Source organism: Lutra lutra, chromosome 7, assembly GCF_902655055.1.
Source record: "Lutra lutra chromosome 7, mLutLut1.2, whole genome shotgun sequence".
Classification (NCBI taxonomy): Eukaryota; Metazoa; Chordata; class Mammalia; order Carnivora; family Mustelidae; genus Lutra; species Lutra lutra.
Genome location: NC_062284.1, coordinates 41,544,523 through 41,564,952, shown reverse-complemented (window position 1 = coordinate 41,564,952; position 20,430 = coordinate 41,544,523). Strand labels below are relative to the sequence as shown.

The 20,430-nt window shown below is 40.4% G+C and overlaps 1 protein-coding gene across 3 annotated transcripts in view; it reads left to right on the top strand.

The window, feature by feature from the left end:
* RORA (RAR related orphan receptor A) overlaps positions 1–20,430 on the top strand; it is a 713,393-nt gene that overhangs the window by 657,496 nt on the left and 35,467 nt on the right. For all 3 annotated transcript variants that reach the window (XM_047737893.1, XM_047737892.1, XM_047737890.1), the window contains one exon: positions 11,175–11,260. In XM_047737893.1, coding sequence (XP_047593849.1) covers positions 11,175–11,260 — 86 coding nt within the window. The remainder of the gene's footprint in view (positions 1–11,174; positions 11,261–20,430) is intronic.

Sequence of the window (20,430 nt, the reverse complement as noted above, 5' to 3'; positions counted from 1 at the left end):
CCCTGCTGTACTGAAGTACCAGAGTGTGTGAATGGTGCACTTTTACGGCAAATGAGAAGAATTCACTTATTCTGAGGATAATGTCACACCCCCTCACCCAAGCTATCTGAAGTGACAAAAGCACACATGGCCAGAGGCTGAGCATCTGATAGGAGTCTGTCCAGGATGGCCACAGAACCTCCTCCAAAATGTCTGTCTGCAGGCAAAAGCAGCTCCTTGGCTGGTAGGAGCAGAAACCGGAAGTCGAATAAGGCCATTGCCTTGCCCCTTCCTGTGCTATCGCCACATGGCTGTGACATTCTTAACTCATCTCTGGTACATGACTCACATAAGAATAGGTGGCTTCAAGAAAAGCACCCATGGTACACCTTTCCTTTTGTTAGGAAAAAATGACGTTTATTAGGTATTATAGCCTGTGAAACGATGCTGAATCTGATGTGCAGAACTTCTTAAAATAAATCTGACAATCTCTGAGCTTGGTCAGAACATTCCTTCCCCTCCTGCCTCACAACTATTTAGTATCCCCAAGGCTCTTCTGCCTTTTACTGCTTCTCTCTTTCCTACCAAGAAAGAGCTGCCAGCTCCTGCTTTCTCCCCATGGGAATAGACTTGGAAAACAACTGTGCTTCAGCTATCAGCTGACATCGTTAGCTATTCTCTGGTTGATCTTACATAATTAAGAGTGGAAATCCTTCTTTTAAAAGCAAGTTTAGAGAGCCTGCAGTTAGAGAGTCAGAAAAAAACTCTAGGTCATTTATTTGGTCGTTCCTACGCCTGGCTAAACTGGTTGTCTAAGAAAAGCATCCTGAAAGATAATTGTAAAAAAAAAAAAAAAAAAAAAAATACTATTGAACTGCAATCCAGAAATACATCTGTGATGTATTTGAAGGCTTAGAACTTGACATATTGGTTGTTTAGATGTCATTGGCTATGTCCTAGAAATTAGAGGTGGAGAACTCAGCAGAATTTTTCTTCCAGGAGTTGGTCACTAATCCTTCAAGATCTTACAGTCTAAATATGATTAATATGACAACATCTACACTTCTGCTTCTGGCAAGTCTGAGTAATTTGCTTATGATTTTTAATAAAAACCAGACCTTTCCTTGGCTTGTTGACCATTCCCCTTATTAATTCTAGGCATATTTTGTAAAGTGGGGAAATAGCACAGCGGTAGAGGGGAATCTGGATTGTGGGATAATCCTTCTTACCATCCTCACCCCAGAACCTTGGACTGAGAAAGTTTTTATATTACCAACCTGTGTTTCTGTGGCTATGGATGTATTGTCATTTTAGTCCTCTCTGGCTTACTATGGAGGGTTGTAAATGTATTTCCAGTGCTTAAAGTGTCGAATTACTTTCAAAATTTTGCCATGAATCCAGACTTGATTTGGTTAGAGAATGTTTCTTAAACGACACAATCTACTATTCAATGAATAGTAATGGATCATAAAAACAATCCAGGCTAATGGGAAGAAGCAGTGGATTCCTTGGCCTGGTTAACTTTGTTGATGTAATCTGGATTCTTATTATTTTGACCCACTTCTGCATGCCTTTGTACAGCGGATTTTTATGGTAGCAACATTGGGGTGGGGAGGGGGGTCATAGAAATTATACGATCAAAATTAGCAATCAATGACTGACTTTTTAGGCAGGAGATTTTAGCTCTCTAAGGAGTGTTATGAGGCAAACAATGTTTTGATTGGTTTATTCAGTAAACTCTGATGCCATATTCTAAGGATACAGTGGATGAGACTCATAGGAAGCCATAGAATAAATAGATTTAAACAGACGTCCTGTTTGTTGTAAGATCCATTTCTTTGTCAATAGGTTGTTCCATCCATGGACTGGTGATTAAATCAATTAAATCGCCAGGTTTGTTTATTTTTGTAACATTATATGTACCTATTAAAAAAAATTAAAAGTTTCTACATTAAAATACCAAGATTGTACAACAAGGCCAGCCTGAGGTATGCATGAGCAGGCTTGAGGTTAAGAGAGCTGTCAAACGGAGTGTTGGGTGTGAGAATTCGGGGGCAATTGTGTAAAGTTAGATTATTTCATAAAATGCAGTAATTCTGATGTTTTGGGTGAAGCAGACACTAGATAAGATCTCCAGATTTGGTTTGGTTTTAAATAATGTTTATTTTCTGTTGTTGTGGAAAACAGACTTCGAATGATGAAAGCAAAGTGTTGACCCCATTGCTCTCAACTGCAGACAGAGGAAGATTTAACCTAAATGGGGCGCAGTTGTTCTTGTTTAGGGCAAAAAAGGAATCGGTATCTAGAGTGAGGTTGATCGCGAATAAAGATTAGATACAGTTCTGTGAGTTAGATGACTTTTTTTTTGGCCTAGTATGATCCAAAAGAACGTAAAGGACACACATCTGTTGTTGGAAAAGAAGTTATTAGGGGTTTACTTTGATCACAGTCTAATCACTTGGTAAAATAAAACGGGTTCTTTCTCCTGCTGAGAGGAAATGACAGTCAACCCACACTGAGAGTGGAAGAGAAAAAATTTTATTAGGTATTTCTGATCTCAAGGTCCTAGAAAATCTTCAGGATTTAAATATTGAAGAAAAGAAAATGTAGTTAATTCTAGCATCTTAGAGGAACCTTATCCCAACTGAGAATAACTGGCCATTTGGCCAGTTACATTTGTCCTGGTCCCTGATTGCATATACATTCTCGACAACAGGTATGTCTCACTATTTACGAAGGCAGGAGACAGGTTAGATTAGGGAAGACAAAACAGAGAGACATATTTGTAATGCTGATACTAATGGCATCATCTTTTATTGAGTGAGCATTTATTCAGTGTTTGCCCACTTGATGAGTAAAGAGAAGCTGCTTTCCCTGCCGTTCAAGTATTTTATGCAAGGTTGAGTTGATTATCAGGTAGTTACCAAAAGAGGTAAAAAGTCAATTACCTTAAATTTCAGTGTTTTGTACATTACTGTCTAGTAGGAGGGTTCTAAGTAGAACTGGCTCTAAAAAATCAAAGCCATCCACTGTTCCTCTGTAGGAAAAACCTGTTTCTTCTCTGATTGGACAGAATTTCCCTGTCTAGGGACAGAAGTGTTCATTTGGATTGGGCTTTTAACAAAGATATGTATGCATCGGGGAATGTGAGTGAGTTTCTCTGGAAAGCTTAATCTAGTAAGGATAGAAACATATTACAAAGGATTAATATTCAGTTCTCATTGTCAGATCTACCTGCACATTCACAGAAAGCCACACGAGAAGATATGCCTATCTTCCGTATTCTTCAGGGATTTCCTGCATACCCAGCTAAGCTTTTTCCAAATTCATAGTGGGGATTCTGGCCCAGTGTTTTAACTCTTCCGAACTGATGTCATACATGTATAATGTCTGAGGGAAACAGCCGAAGCTCCAAAATTCCACTTTTGACATACTTTAGATTTAGTTTACAAATACTTGTTTTCTTAACTGTTTGAGGTGTGTTTATGTGTATGTATTTTGGCAGGTACAAGCAATACAATCAATTTAAAGAAGTGGCTTTAATTAGTAGGTAAGATATAGGAGTTTTGTCAAAAAGGGGGTGAGACTTTTTTTTTTTTAACTGGCTCTAATTTGACAAGCTCCTTTGAATCAGACATCAGCTTAATACCAGGACTCAAAATGTCACAGTGTGACATGTATGTTTATGGTTTAACATGTAGGAATCCTTCCATTTCCACGATGCCTCCGCAGGACTGCACAGGCCCTGGTGGAAGTTTCGTTTTGGTGACTGCTTGTGACAGGGGCTCTGGAGAGGTGACTTCTCCATCTATGTGTTCTTCTTTTCTTGAGACTAAGATAGTAGCATCTGGACCTATTAGTCCCTCAGGAAGACATTTTGGGAACCAACAATTAAAAAAAAAGTATGTCTAGGTAGCAGATGAAAATTACAGTTCTGTGTATTTTTCTTTATTCTCTTTGTGGAGGAGCCTGTTGTGGGTAGTGAGGGCACAGCGTCCTAGTCCTTGCCAAGAATGATATGCCAAGCTTCCTAAAGCTTCCCATTTATATAAGTCTTTTCATCTTCAAAGAGCTTTGTGAGCATTCATTTACCACCACCTGCCTGGGAGGTAAGAATTATTCCCATTTTATAGACGGAGGAAGTGGAGGTGTAAGTGACTTGCTTGAGGCCACCCAGCAAGTTGAGGGTCAGAGAGAGACTTGGAAGGATTGCCGACTCCACTTCTAACTAAATCAGCCCGCAGCTCTTTCTCTCTCGTGTCATTTCCCCTTGGGAGCCCCAGATCAACGCTAGCATAAATCTAAAGGCATCAAATAATCCAGAATAGGGAAGAGACACCAAGTCTGTTTTATTTGTGGCTGCCTCCACCGCTGAAACTCTGGGAAATCCAGAGAGAAGCCATTTCGCCCTCCTGAGGTTCACTGTCTGCATCTGTAAAATGGGGATGGTAATACCCAGCAGCCTACTTGACAGCTGCTGGGAGCACCAAAATCAGAACACACTGATGAGAACAAACACTTTAAAGTCTGTTACAGAACTCTGCAAATATCAGACATTCTTACCGTTGCCAGAAATGACCACAAGGCTGCTCTAGCGAAGGGTAGATAGAGTAGATAGGGCGTTTCTAATTAGGTGGCTAATTGCTGTGGTGCTGTTCAGTAAGGACTAGGTACTGCTATGGAAGAATCCAAAATCAGTAGATGGAAAGACTGTATCAGGGAAACATACTAGTATTATAATTAGTATATATTTAGTAGACACAATGGCAGAACACATTGATGGTTGGTTTGGATAGTGTGCAGCTGGAACTCGGCCCTCCCCACCCCCAAGGTTCATTGATCATGCCTGTGTGGAACATAGCCATGCTGTACCCCGAGCCGTTCATCCAGGACAACTAAAGTTGCCAAACTGGTCAAAGCCCACAGCCTATTCCCCTCCCACCACCGAGATGTACGGAGAGGTGTCCGCAAATCCTTAGCAGCAGCCCTGAGAGAGTGGAGGGAAAGCATTTTGCTCCCTGAGTTGTTCACCACTAGTATGCACAGCACTTTCGCACAGTATGAAGAAGGCACCGACCCGGCAAGGATGGTTTGAAAATGAGGTGCTTATCTGGGCAGACAAATTAGAATGAGGCTCCCTTACTCCAGGCTCTTCCAGCCACTCTGCAGCAGGACCAACAGCCAGGTGAATTTCAGCCCCTACTTTTGTCCACTCAGCGGGGCCCCGTTGGATAGGGCAGAGCGTCCTTAGAACCAGGAGGTGGCCAGACCCAGAGCGGCCAGAAAATTCTAGAAGCTGGCAGCTTTGAAAGACACTCCAGGTAAGCAGGTGAAGCCTTCTCTACTCTCCCCCAGCCGGCCTTGACATGCAGGCCCGGCTGCCATCCAGGCAGCTGCAGAAGCCTTTAATACCCCAGCAGTTTTAAACTGGGGATAAAATAAAGTGACTAATCCATAAAGGACTCAAGCCATTTTACTGAAAATAAAATCAAATGCCTTGGGGTTTTTCTTTTTAATCTTTATTGGTTTTTCTGCTTACAAAAGTAATACATGATGGTTGTAAAAAAAAGATTCAAACATTGGAGGAATATGTAACATAGCAAATGAAAAGCCTTCCATAGTCTCAGCCCCCAGAAGAGAAACTGTCAACAGATTGGTATAAAAGATAGTTGGTTTTGGGTTTTGGGTTTTGTGTTCTGGGTTTTGTTTTTTTGTTTGTTTTTTGTTTTTTGGTTTTTTTAGCAGTAGTTCTCGACTGTTTTTGCAAGACACGCAAAATTGTGTAACATTCATCTGTGTCACATACTCTCATGGGTGTACCCAAGGTTTGGCCATTTCCTGGCAAGCCAGCAGTAACCCCACCCTATTCAGTCCAATTCAAGAAAGTGTATGGTTATGCAAGTGAGCTAAAGTGAAAGATATTATTGGGGTAACCGTAGGTCCCTATTAGTTTATTTTTTATATGAGCCAATAAAAATTTTAATTTTTTTTTTTTACTATTGTAACATTCTTTGGGCTACATAACAACTGATTGCAGTGTACTGCTGGGCTGTGGCAGTTAAGGGCCAATGTCGTAAAGGATTGCTGTGGTAGCTGGTATGAACTGCCCATCACATTATTTGGAGGATAAGCAGCTTTTCTCTATCCCCACTTTGGAAAGGGCTTAAAGTCTGGAGAAGAGAATTTCATTTCGCTATAAGGCAGGATTTCTTATCAACAATAACAATAATAATAACTACTATTTATTGAGTGCCAAATATTTCTAACAACTGTGTGATGTGCATATATATATATAGAGAGAGAATACATATATAAAATAATCATTTCTGTGTGACATCATTTATACATTGTATCACTGAGTCTTCAGATATTAAACTGAGGCTCAGAGAAGTTAAGTAATTTGCCCAGCCTTAAAAATTGTTAAACATTGGCGTCAGTTATCTTACGGTCAAAAACTCTACTTGGAATCTTATAAAATGGAGAAGAACGGTCTAGAAGGTTGATGATTACTTACAGTTATAAAGTACTAGTAAGTAAGGTAACTCCCAGAAAGATATCTTGAAATCAGTTCTGAGTAGTTATGTAAGTTTAACCGAATTATTTGTGCTGTGTCATTTGCATCCTCGGTTGTTGGCGGTATACTAATAGCAGTCTGTTCCTGATGTGGTTATTGGAGCAATTTAGCTTGGCTGTGAAGTATGGTGGGAAAGGGGGAAAAACTGTGGAGTTAAACAAAAAGACAAAACGTGTCCAAATCCCAGTCTTACCTCTTCCTAGCTCTCTGACGTCAGGCAAGTTGTTCGGCCTCTCTGAGTTGCCATTTTTTCTTCTGAAAAATGCAGGTAATGATGATTATGGTAGCTCCCCACCCATAGGATACTGGAGGAATGGATATAATGCCTCGCACATTATAAGCCCTAAGACATGTTGCATATTATTGGTTATCATAAATCCATTAGATTATCATGCTATCACCTTTCAGCCGTAGAATGGGTACAACTCTCGTACAGTCATACTTTTTAATTCTGTGGGAAATGGGTATTTTTCTCTGAACCAAGATTATCTCCCAAAAAAGGTTCTGAGGAGCATATGCGGTATCAAGAATGCCATTGTCCATGTTCTCGTCCCTTTTATAATTAAAAAATCCAACCTTCTGCAGAAGTACAGTGCTAAATGACAGCCCAGCCCAAGGACCACTTTGGCTAATTAGCACACTTGCATTCCAGGATTTCCTGACTCCCCGCTGCCACTTGTTGTCAGCTCCTTGAAACTGCAGAGACTGCCTCTGCAGGTGTGGAGAGCGTGCTTGAATCACTGAGGGTGCATGAGAGAGCAAATTATTTAGGCAATAGAGCTGAAAATGTGGGCAAATTAGAATTTTTCATAGCAAGATTGTGCATTGTTAAGCCAATTCATGATTATATGTGTGTGTCTTGCTTCAGATATTCTGCTACACAATAAACCTCTTTGCTGCGATGAATATGTATGTGGACTAATTTAATCAATATACTTGTGACAGTATGACAGTATGACAGAACTCATCCTTTGAAATTCTGGCTGAGTTAATGTGCGCAGTATATATATGGGCCAAGACTCATAATTTGTGTTAAAAGACGAGTATTTTGAAAAGAAACAACACTGCCTGTTAGAAAATGAAAAAGCCTGAAGGATAGGAAGCAAAGGGCAAAGGGATTTTTGTCCTTTTCCCTCTTATTGGTCTAAAAACTCAAATTTAAGGAACTAAACTGCTTTCTTTTTTTTTTTTTTGAAAAAAATACTGACAGGCATTTTGCTGCTGTTGTTCTCATTGATATATTTGAATTCTGTAAATTGACGAAAAGGTGGAGGGAAGTGGCTTTTATGCATTGTTGGATTAAATGGAAGGTTGAGTTAAGTGCCCTGGTCCAATCTGCAAATGTTTGCTTTCTGGAAATATCAACACATGTGATCAGATCACATTCAAAGAGTTTGCTTTTTGGAGCAGGTGGATTTTAATCATTTCCTAAAGAGCCCTTGCAACTCAGATTGTCTTCTGAGATAAGAGAGCCAACCCAGAGGGTAAGCTAGTCTAGTTTAATCTGACCATTCAGAATACTTGAACTTTGCTGTGGAGAACCCTCCCATCACGTTACCATGAGATTCCTGGTGAAGCTTTCTAATTCCCAAATCTTTGGCCAACATTGTCCACAGGAATGAAACACAAACATGGTGGGGTCAAAGGTCAAGGCTCATGGCCCGTGCTTGAAAATACAGGTCAATCTACAGTGAATCCATTCATATTAAGCATCTTAACCTCCATAAATCTTGGGAAATAAGTCTCAGCTTGAGTGCCCTCCAGATGCTAGGACCCTGGGAACTGAAGGAAGGTAAAGTTTAGGAGCCCGACTCAAGCCAGCAGCCCTATCAATGCAGCAGTTGACACCAAACTCTGGGTCTGTGCTACCATTACCCTCCCGCCTTCCCTTCCATTACCACCTCCCGCCCCCGCAGCCAGGCCATGAGTCATTCCAAGGGCAGAAGTGCCAGGCTATGATCCCAGGGCCACCGCCATCACGAACAGACCCCTCCATGCCAGATCTCCATATCACTTGTAGGATCACAGCAGTCATTGGCAGGCATTTTGGACCTGCCTTAAACATTACCATTTCATTTCTCATGCGTAATCCACTAGGAGCCCAGGCAGAATGAATAGCAATACATTACTCTCCATTCGATCCAGATAGTTCTACTCAGTGTTCCCAATATGGTCTGCCCAGGGCCTTCATAACTTATAAAGAGCTAAATAAATAGATGTGCTTGATCTCTCCATTGTTAAGCTGGAAGGAAGGTAACTCTTGAAAGGTCTGGAGCTCAGCACTGAGGCTGCTTTAATTGCCTCACATCGTTTTGATGCCTACTTAAACTACAGGGTTTAGCCTAGTTTGTTTGTGTCTGATTTCTGTGATTACGGCTTGAGGTAAGACATAAGCAGAAGCAGCTCAGTGTCAGTCTTTTTATTTCACATATAAATTTTGTTTAATAGGTGGTCCAAGTACTTTATGTTGCCTAATTATTCTATTCCTTAGGGCTTGGGGTGGGAGAGGCTGGTTCTCATTACAGACTAGTTAATTCCTGTGGGAAAATCCAGGCCATCACTCTCAGCTGATAGCACCTTTCAGAATGTCTCTACCACCGCGTGGCTTTTGTGTCTCAAAAATGTTGGACGTAACTCTGTCTAAAGCTACAGACAATATGTGACACAAAACTTGGCCTTGACTCTATTAAAAGTATCAGAGGGGGGGCTATCAATGTGAAGCATCATTAGAGTTCAGATTTCATAAAGAATTTCCTTGAAGCAATCAAATAAGACACTAAAATGAGGCAGACTTAGAAATTATCATTTTTGTTTAATGCGACCTTACACACATTGGCTGTGGAGCTCAGAATGGACAGTATACAAAGACACCATTATTGATGTATTGGAAGGGCTTTACCCATTGTGGAAACTATATGGATGTGAAATTTTAAGCAGTTTTCTAACTGGACAGTGAAGCTCACTATGTCAACACAAAAGTGACTGATGTGAGGGGCGCTGGGTTGCACAGTCGGTTAAGCGTCTGAATCTGGTTCAGCTAGGTTCATAAGATGTAGTCCCTTGGCAGGCTTGCGTTCAACATAGAGTCTGTTTAAGATTCTCTCTTCCCTTCCTTTCCTCTCTCTCTGCCCCTCCCCCCGCCTCCACACTCACTCACTCTCTCTCTTTCTCCCCTAACTCTCTAAAATAAATAAATAAATCTAAAAAAAATGATAGACACAATGCACTCCCTAAAAAGTCATCACAGTACTTGTACTAGTCCCCTGGAAAGGAAGTCAGCAGGTACACATGGTTTATAACGAGACTAAATCCAATAATTTAATGTATACTGTTTCTGAGTATTGAATGCAAATGTCACATCAAATCCAGAGTAAGTGGTTGTGGAGATTATTCCAGGGTATGGGATTATACTGGAAGGAAGAGCGGGCTGTATGCATGTGTGTGTTCCTCACAAGATGCAACATATTCCTTGGATACATCATTGCATTGTGTAAGGCATGGGGCTAGGTAGGGGCTGTATGCAAATGAAGTACACTTAACGCTCTTACAATTGTGTTTGTGTGTGTGATATAGTAATCTGACATGATAGCCATAGTGAAAACTGTGGAAAATAAAACTTAGTGTAATGGGATATTCTGGGTACACTGGTGAACATTGCCACCCTCCGTATATAGCTCAATATTGTTCTTCTTTATTTCACATATAAGTCATATTTAATAAGTGGGCCAAGAACTTCATTTTGTCTAATTATTGCTGAGGTTATTTTTTTTTAATCCTTACTTATGTCCTTTCCAACCAGCTGCGCTCAAGGTATATTGTGTTTGCTTAGAAATGTGCTTTGTCATATTTGAGAACTTCGGTGTGATAGCTATTAGATATTGGGCGGTCTTCCAACATGAGGCATCTTCAAGTGATCCGTTGGTTAGAAACATATGCACACTGTACTGGGCAATCAGTTTCTAGCATAAAGAACTGAGAAACTACATATACTATTCGTTAGGATTCACCATTATTAAATTCAGATAGGATATTAACTTTATGGTTGAAAGGTTTTGATCGTACACAAATGGACTGATTTTTAACACATGCCAACTACATTAATTAAAAAAGATGATTAAGGCATTCTTAACTTGCCGGCATATGTAACTTAGTAATATTTTGAATTGAATCATTTTCCTAAGTAGTCTTGACTTTCTGGAGTATATATATTTTTCCCTACCAGTGGAGCTATAATGCTCAGCCAAGACAGATTTATGACCTTTTAAAAATAATGATGGAAAATGAGATCGGAGGAAACATTTTAGTATCTGCTTTGCTCTGAGGCCTAAACTGCGAGCTCTCCAGTTCTTGAAGGCTTTGAAATGCTGATTCCAGTCTTCTTGTGGGTTCTTAAACACCTTCTCAAATGACCCATTTTAATAACCCGAAAGCTATTATATAACGAGCAGCCATAATTTAGTCCAGGGCTCTAGGGGGACCCTCACAGTTCAGCAATGAATAGTTAATGCAGTATAATGTTTAGCAGGTTATTAGTTTTCACTATACAAATGCTGATCAGGGAACGCTTTTATAAGGTGTTTAAAAGAAAATGTAATTAACTGGTTGCGTGCTTCTGTTGCAGCTCAAATTGAAATTATTCCTTGCAAGATCTGTGGAGACAAATCATCAGGAATCCATTATGGTGTCATTACATGTGAAGGCTGCAAGGTAAGCCTTTTTAATTGTTGTTGTTGTTTCTATTAATGTTAGAATGTGTCTTTGTGATGTGACTTCTCCTGTGTCTGAAAATTCAACTCCTTGGCATTTTGAGTGATGAGAGATGACAGGATAGAATAAATATTTTGGTGTTAAATTACAATTAAGCAAGTCATATATATTTTTATGTCTTCCGTCAAAATAACAGGAGGCTAGAGAAAAGTATTTGAGCATTTCCAAACCTACAATTGATAGAACTGATAAACTATCCCTTTGGTTATCTTTTTTAAAAAAGAAATGACTCTGGATTTCTGTAGTGTCCCTATTAAAAGCTTTATAGGAAGGTATTTCCAGTAGTTTAATCGGAATGTGATTGAAAGTCTTATTATTGGCCCACATATGTTGATACATCTGGCCAATTTATGGCAAAGCCATTGGAAAGAACTGGGTTCTGGTCCTAGTGCCATCCCGTGCCCCTCTTGTTGTGGGCTTGTCTTAATGTTTTAGTGACTCAGTTTCTTCATCTATAAAGTGGGCATAACACATGTTCTTCCTACCTCTTAGAACTATTCCAAGGATAGAATGAAAAACTGTGAATAAAAGTTCATTATAAACTGAAAAGTGCTGTTTCAACCTAAATATTATCTTTCTTATTGCTGTTGTTACTGTTTTAATTATTACTGATGCCGATCGAGGGCAATGTGTTATAGCACATGCATAATTTGAGAATCGGAATAGAGATGTTTATCCTAATCATTCAAGACTTCCAAACCCAGATTGCCTCTGTTATTCAAATCTCAATTTATTAAGATTTAAATCCTCCTGCTTATATTGGAAGGGCCTTGAGACAGCTTACAGGATAAAACAGTGCAAAATAAATAGGCAAGAAGCTATTTAAACATGTAGGCGGCCTCTGAGACAACTGATTGCCACTGAACCAGGCTTGAATTAGCCCTAAGGCATTTTGAGGCTGCGGCAAAAGAAATAAAAATAAAAATAAATAAAATAAAATCCACGCATTTGGTTAGCTTTCCTTCAGTGAAATTAGAAAATATAACGTCACAAAATACAAAATCACCCTCAGACCCAAATAACTACTGAGAGACTTCAGGGAAGTTTTCCTCGTAATTTCCTTAAGTCTTTGTTTTACTGTTAACTCATCATCACATGTGCTGCTTTGTACACGTACAGATGTTTCATACTGATCCCATCTTGGGGACACTTGGGTTTTCTACATACCTCCAAACATACTTTTTTTCATCACCTGCCTTTTAGAAATAGGGGGCTTGCTACTGAAAGGGGATTTTTTTTTAAAGATTTTATTTATTTATTTATTTGTCAGAGAGACAGAGCACAAAGCAGGGGGAGTGATAGGCAGAGGGAGAAGCAGGCTCCTTGCGGAGCAAGGAGCAGATGTGGTGCTCGGTCCCAGGACCCTGGGAACATGACCTGAGCTGAAAGCAGTTTTTTAACCTACTGAGCCACCCAGGCATCTCTGAAAGGGGGATTTTGAATTATTCCTCTTTGTAGTAACCCTCAGGGCCTCAGGTTCTAGATTACCAAGAGAAAAACAAAATGATGTACTTTTACTTCTCAGCTTACCCTCCCTCAAAATTAATCAATTAAGTAAATAATAGTCAAAAAAATGAAATCAGCTGCCTGGCTTATCCCATCTGGGGACAACTGTCATCCCGTTGACTTTCAGAGTTACTTCTGCTGATGTGGCTGGGCACCTGTCACCCCTCACCTTCACCCAGACCTTCTTGTCCAGGCGCAGGACGGCACAGCCTGTCCTGATGAAGCGTGTACAGATACCAGGGCCCCCTAGCGGAAGTTCTGAGCAAACTTGACTCTGTGCGTTGCATCTCATCTAGTTAAGCTCTTCCGTCGACCGGGTTCTGGGCATTAACCAGCTGACCTTTCATTCTGCCCCGAGAAACTGGCCACTCTCTCCGAGGCTTTTAGAAATGCCACGTGTGGTTTTAGGTACCAACCAAAGTGAGCACCTCAGGTCGGCGTCTGAGGCAGGGCCAGGGTGGGGGTGAAGGCTGCTTTGTGTGAAATAACGCAACAGTGCAGAAGATTCATGAACAACATGCTGTTCAGTAAAAATGGGACTGTCTGAGAACCACTGGGCTTACATAGGCAGGAATAATGCATGTTTCCTTTTTATCCCCAATACTTATTTATGATGAAAATTAAAGCCATAAGAAAACAAAGGGCAGGTGGCATTTTGTTGTTGTCATTTTTCTAGATTCCTTCCCCTGATCTTGTACAGCCCTGATGCTGAAGTGTATTATGGTTATCTGTGGTTCTGTTCTTCTGTCCTATTGACTTTTGTACAACAGAAATCACCAAAACAAACAATTAAAACTTAATTTTATTAACAGACTGGGCCTAGGCCCAGTCTGGGACCTGTACAGTGGTATGTGTTTATATTTGATGCATATAGTATTTGCTGTGCAATTATAGCTTCCCTCTGCTGTAATTAATATTTTTACTTCTGGCTGTGGTGAAGTCAAGAGACTTCTGCTTTTGCCGGTGATGTTAATGATTTATCATTCTCTAACCAGGTGAGGGTGGTTATGGCATCATAAATTATAAATAATTTATCTCTGTGATAGGATCAGTAGACATACGGAAAATTTCTAATTATGTGTATAAATAGATACCTAATGAAAAGAAAAGAAAGTCACTCAATCATTTCCGAGCTCATCGTTTTGTGAATGTATTTTAAATTGCATTTTAAAGTCAACCATCTGAAACCCTAAGAAACCAAAGAACCTATTTAGTTGCTGAACTGATTATTTATTTTACCACATATTTGCTCAGGTAAGCATTGCACATAAGCCTCAAGAATGATGCAAGTTTGGTAGCTCTTTTCTCTGGTTCCTGGGTGTTCCCAGCCTACTCTCTCCAAGTCCCCTTTGCTTCCCTGTAGAGAGACAATATTGTGGCATGCTTATGCTCTGAATTTGGAACCAGACTGCTTGGGTTTGAAGCCCAGTTCTGCTTTACCAGCATGAGCATCTACCCAATCTCTCTGTGCCTCTGTTTTCCCCGTCTGTAAAATGAGGATAGACACTGTAGTTACTTCCCAGTTAGGTAACGCACCGAGAAAAGTGCCAGGCATACAGCAGTCATTCAGTAACTGTTGGCTGCTGTTAGAATCATTGCTAGCCAAATTCCGTACACTTGAGTCATGCTGTGCTAGTCAGATATCATTTCCAGAACATGTATGGGTCCAGTCTTGATTTTTTTCTGTGACCATTTGCTATTTGTTATGTGGACTCTGCTATTAAAAACAAAAATATGAGCACCCCCTTGGGGCCAGGCACTATATAAGCACTGTAAGTGTTTATATCCAGAAGACCTGACCATGTCAAGCAGTTTATGGTGTAGTTGTAGAGATGAGGTCTGCACAGGGGCAATGCAAGAACTAAATCCTAGGTTTAATAAACCAGAAGTAATTTTTAAAAAGGGAAGGGGCAGTTCAGAAAGAGATCCATGCATTTAAGGTCAATTAAATTTTGACGAAGATGCCAATTGAATTCAATGAAGAAAAGATGGTCATTTCAAAAAATATTTCTGGAACAATTGGACAGTCATATGAAAAAAAATTAACTTCACATTTATACCTCTCACTGAAGGCAAATATTAACTTAAAAAATGTCCTAAGCATAAAACGTGACTCTATAATATCTCTACAGGAAATCATATATTTTTGTAATAGTAGACGTACAAATATTGCTCAGACCACACACTGAAGTCCTTATCTTATTTTTAAAAAGAGCAAATTGGGGTTAATAGAAATTAAAAACTTGTACCTTTCAAAAGATATCATCAGGAAAATGAAAAGGCAAGCCATATACTGGAAGAAATAAAAGAAAAAAACCAACAAATTTTAAAATAAACGGACAAAAACAATAAAAAGATACAGTAACTCGAACAATCTCTTCACAAAAGCTGGACAAGGAACCCGTGAACACGTGGCTATATTCTCAACATCTTTAATCATTAGGGAAACATAAATAAAACTGCAGTTTAAATACCATGCATTTAATGCATTAAATGCATTAACCTGCCTTTAAATTCCATGACCTGTTCATTTGAAAGGCTAAAATTAAAATAGAACAAAACAAGTAAAAGAGCAAAACCACTGCCTAGAACAGACATGATGATGATGCAGAGAGACTGGCAAATCATGCAGTCTTCTATGCGACTTGAGGGTCTGTGACATGGTACACAGCCCCTTTGAAAAAAGATGGAACTATGATCCGTTATCAACCTAACGTATGACCTAACGACCCATCCTAGGCGTTTCCCCAAAAAGAACAAAAGCACCTGTCGTAGAAAGACTTTCTGATAAATATTCATAATGGCCATAAACCGGAAACAATCCAAATGCCCATCAGCTGATAAATGGATAAAAGAGTAAGAGCCATAGAAAGGAGTGGCGCTTAGCAATAAGAGAAGATATACGGTACGTGCACAGAACAACATGATCGTGAATGAAAGAAGCCAGAAACAAAAGAATAGTTACTGTATGATTGCATTTCTGTGTCATTCTAGAAGAAGCAAAAATTTTAAATTTTAAATCTGTAATGGCAGACAGCAGATGTGGTAACCTGGAACTGAGGTAAAGAATGACTACTAAGAGAAAGACACTTTTTGTGGCTTGTGGCAATGTTCCACCTTGATTGTGGTGGTAGTTCCACAGGTGTACACATTGTCAAAATTCATCAAGGTGAACTCGTCACAATGGTGCATTTTTGTATTTAATTTATGCCTCAATGAAGTGTATTTAAAGCACACACACATATATATATATATAAAGAACTAAATCCTGAACTAAAGCTACAGTCTATGGTGTGGCACAAATAGCACATACCCATGAGGCAGCAAGAACCTGGAGGTGGGGAAGCCTTGGTTGTCTTTTAGGGACAACATATAACCCCTGTTGACTGGAACAAGGGGTCACTTTCTGTGGATTGAGGGAAATAAGGAAGGGTATGCCATTGCCAATTTTTTAAAGGCTCTATTATACCAAGGTTTTTATTAGAAAGGTACTTTACTTGTTCTTTTCTCCTTTTTTTTTTTAAGATTATTTATTTGAGAGAGAGAGAGAGGAAAAAAATTGCATGCGAGCATGAGGGAAGTAGGGGCAGAGAAAGTCTTAAGCAGACTCCATGCTGGGCACAGAGTCCTCCTGGGGCTTGATCCCACAAGCTTGAGTTCGCAACCTGGGCCAAGAGTCAGAAGCTTAACCAACTGACCCATCCAGGAGCCCCTACTTGTTCTTTTGAAATAATGAGGGAACAGTGTACCAGCTTTGGTCATCCCTCAAATATTGCATTTCAGAAAAACCTAAAATCCAGGCCTGCAGGAGCTTAGGTCGGTCACTAAAGTTGTTTCTGAGCTCTTAGAACAGAATTTAGTCCCAGCCCTGGGTGAGCAGTAGGAGAGGGGGTGGGGTAAGCTGAGGCAGGTCTGCCCGGGACGAGGGGCCAGGCCATGGAATGGGCAGAAAGAGGAATAGGCCAGAAATAAAACAAGAGGCTGTAGATGTTAGGGTTGAGGTTCAGTCTTCAAAGTGGATAAAAATGCTGAAGTGTTTATAGAAAAATGACACCAGTTGAGGTTTCCTTTGAGAAATGGTCCTGTTTCTCATTTCACTTCCATTCCTGGCTTCATCATTAGATACAGTGACTGCTCATGATGATGATGAAAAATTTATCTCACAATAGAAACAGTTTTTTACATATATCCTTTAGACGTTTTAGATCTACAATTTCAATTTTAATTTTTTTTAAAGATTTTTATTTATTCGACAGACAGAGATCACAGGTAGGCAGAGAGGCAGGCAGAGAGAGAGGGGGAAGCAGACTTCCCACTGTGCAGAGACCCTGACGTGGGGCTTGATCCCAGGACCCTGAGATCATGACCTGAGCAGAAGGCAGAGGCTTAACCCACTAAGCCACCCAGGTACCCCTCAATAATAATTTTTAAAATATAATATACAATCTAGTATTAGGGTTGATAGGATTGATTTCTGATACATTTAAGACCTTTTGCTCTTGGGGCGCCTGGGTGGCTCAGTGGTTTGAAGCCTCTGCCTTCGGCTCAGGTCGTGATCTCAGGGTCCTGGGATCGAGCCCCATGTCGGGCTCTCTGCTCAGTGGGGAGCCTACTTCCTCCACTCTCTCTCTCTCTGCCTGCCTGTCTGCCTACTTGTGATCTCTGTCTAATAAACAAATAAAATCTTAAAAAAAAAACCAAACTTTTGCTCTTGATAGGGTAAGAACAGAGTAGCATTCGTTGTCAAATACTTACTCATCAGTTAATACCCTTAAGGCGATGTCTTAGGCAAAGTTTCCTTTTCCACCCAATGAAGGGAGAATTTGGAGTAGTTTTTTTGCATTAACTATATACGAGCCTCTTAAGTATAGAGAACAAACAGGGTTGCTAGAGGGGAGGTGGGTGGGGGAATGGGCTGAATGGGTGACAGGCATTAAGGAGGGCACTTGAGGTAGTGGGTGTTATACGCAACTGACTGAATCACTGATGAATCAGTAAATTCTACCCCTGAAACTAATGATACACTATATTTTAACTAAATTGAATTTAAATAAAAACAAAAAGGAGAGGGGAATATGCTGTCTGAGATTAACCATGAAAAGCCTTGGGCCACCTTGGGTGGCTCAGTTTTAAGCTTCTGCCTTCAGCTCAGGTCATGATCCCAAGATTCTGGGATCGAGCGAGCCCCACATCATGCTGCCTGCTCAGTGGGGAGCCTGCTTCTCCCTCTCCCACTCCCCCCTGCTTATGTTCCGTCTCTTGCTGTGTCTCTCTCTCTGTCAAATACATTTTAAAAACAACAACAATGAAAAGCCTTTTCAAAGATATCCAGAATGCAAAATTGGCACTTTTATCCCCCCCCCCCTTTTTTTTTTCCTGAAAGAGTTAAGGCAGTTTCTGGAGTTTGTATGTATTAGGCCAAAAAGAAATGCCCATAAATATTCCATTTAGGCTCAAATTGGTTTTTAGAGGATTCTAATATTTTTATTTTAGTCGGGAAATGTCACCAGCTTTGGACCCATTTTATCCGCTTTTCACATTGATATATTCATGCCCAACATCTTTAGTTTAATGTTTTATAACCCCTGGCCCAATATTAGAGCTATCCATTCAATATGAAAATTAGATGTGGCTGTTACTGCATCCTGTGACATCAGAGTTTCAGTGCCATTAGATACCAGGTGATGAGAAAAATACTTCATTTCATTCCCTCTTCCAATCCTGTGATGAGATGCACAAGTAGTAGAATGTATGAAACCCCAACGTACATCAAGATGATTTGGAATTTTTTTTCCTGTATTTTCTGTTGCTTTGTTTTGGTCATAACCATGTCCCAGTAACTGCTGTCCTTCCTCAGCTCATAGATAATGCTGGGCTTATGGCCTTGTTGTCAGTAGGGCTCTAATATAGTGTCTGGCTCAGGGCAGGGCTCCTCAGGTTTGCCTGGGGATCACTGCTGTGGAATGTGTTCATTTGGATTGAGTCTGAGTGTGGCGGATCACAGGACGGCAAAGCAGACATCTACACTTACCAAATATGACACACGAGGTCAGCTTTAATCAGAGATCATTTGCACATACAATTCTACAGGGAGGCCAGTCATTATTGAAGGGGAGAGTAGTTCAGGAGATCTATGATTCCATGATTTATTGCTACCAGCTGTATGAATGTAGAGCCGTACCAGCTAAACTTCTGCGAATGAGCTTGCCTCTTCTTTCCCAAAGAACAAATCCCCTTCTTCATTTGCTTCCTTGAGGACTATGATTGCTGCTCCCCACCCCACCCCCCTTTTTTTTTTTTTTTATTTGTCAGAGAGAGAGTGAGAGAGAGCGAGCAGAGGCAGACAGAATGGCAGGCAGAGGCAGAGGGAGAAGCAGGCTCCCCGCCAAGCAAGGAGCCCGATGCGGGACTCGATCCCAGGACGCTGGGATCATGACCTGAGCCGAAGGCAGCTGCTTAACCAACTGAGCCACCCAGGCGTCCCTCCCCACCCCTTTTTAATTCTATCATTTCCTCTGCTTCTTCCTGTCTCTTGATTTTAATCTATTCATGCCCTCTCCTTATCCCTCAGTAAAATTAAATCGACAGTTATTTTCTTCCTTAACTTTAAATACTTAAATATCCAAAGATATTTCTTCTTCCCCCCCCAACCCCATGTTTCTGAATATTCTCAACAGAAAGTTCCCCAGAGAAATAAATTTGTAACAGTTCGTCATTTACAGAAGGGATTCTCTGCTGTGAGAGGGAGACATACACCCGCAACAGTCTCCCCAAATTCCAGTTTTTTAGTTGTATTGGAAAATACAATAATTCAGGCAGGCATAGGAACATTCATAATAAATCATAGAGTTATGAATAAATCTTGGTTGTCAAAAGCAAATGTGTAGCCGTTCCAAAGCGTCTGCCATTAGAATTCAGCAAGGCAGCTGTCAGCTGTTTTCTTGTAATTAAACAGCCAATGAACAGCTAATTAAGACATATGTGTATACAGAAGTGGAAGTGGGTATGTTAATGAACTGTAGGAATCAATTCATTAAGTGAAAATTGTCAAAAGACCAAACATCAGATCAGCATTTCAGCCTCTGCCTTACTGAGAAGGAGCTCCAAACAGGAGGGGAGCCTCTCGCCAAAGACCCTCTGAGCACCTTTCCAACCACACCCATAGTTCTCCGTCCAGCCAACCCACACTCTGGGCAAAACTACTAATAACACCAATAGGAAATGCCATGTATATTTCAAAGCTTTTTTATTAAGTAGATCCAGCAAATGAAAATATTTTCCTACCCGTATATAAACGTGGTATTTGATACTCTATGAAATGCCACCTCCCTCTCCTATGTCTAAACCATTATATGGAACTTTGACTATGGAGCTGAAAAGTGGGACTTCGGGGCTTGTTTGGTTTTGTTGTTTATCTTGTTCTGTTCAATCTGCCCTATTGTGTTTGTCTTGATGCTTTTGGGGGACTATATTAAGAAGTCTGTGGCATTTGGAATAAGGTGCATCTAGGGTTCAGTGATTCAAATCCTGCCTCCTCCCCTTATGTGCTGTGTGACTTTGGACACATGGCTTAACCTTTCTGTACTTGAAATTTCTCATTGTAA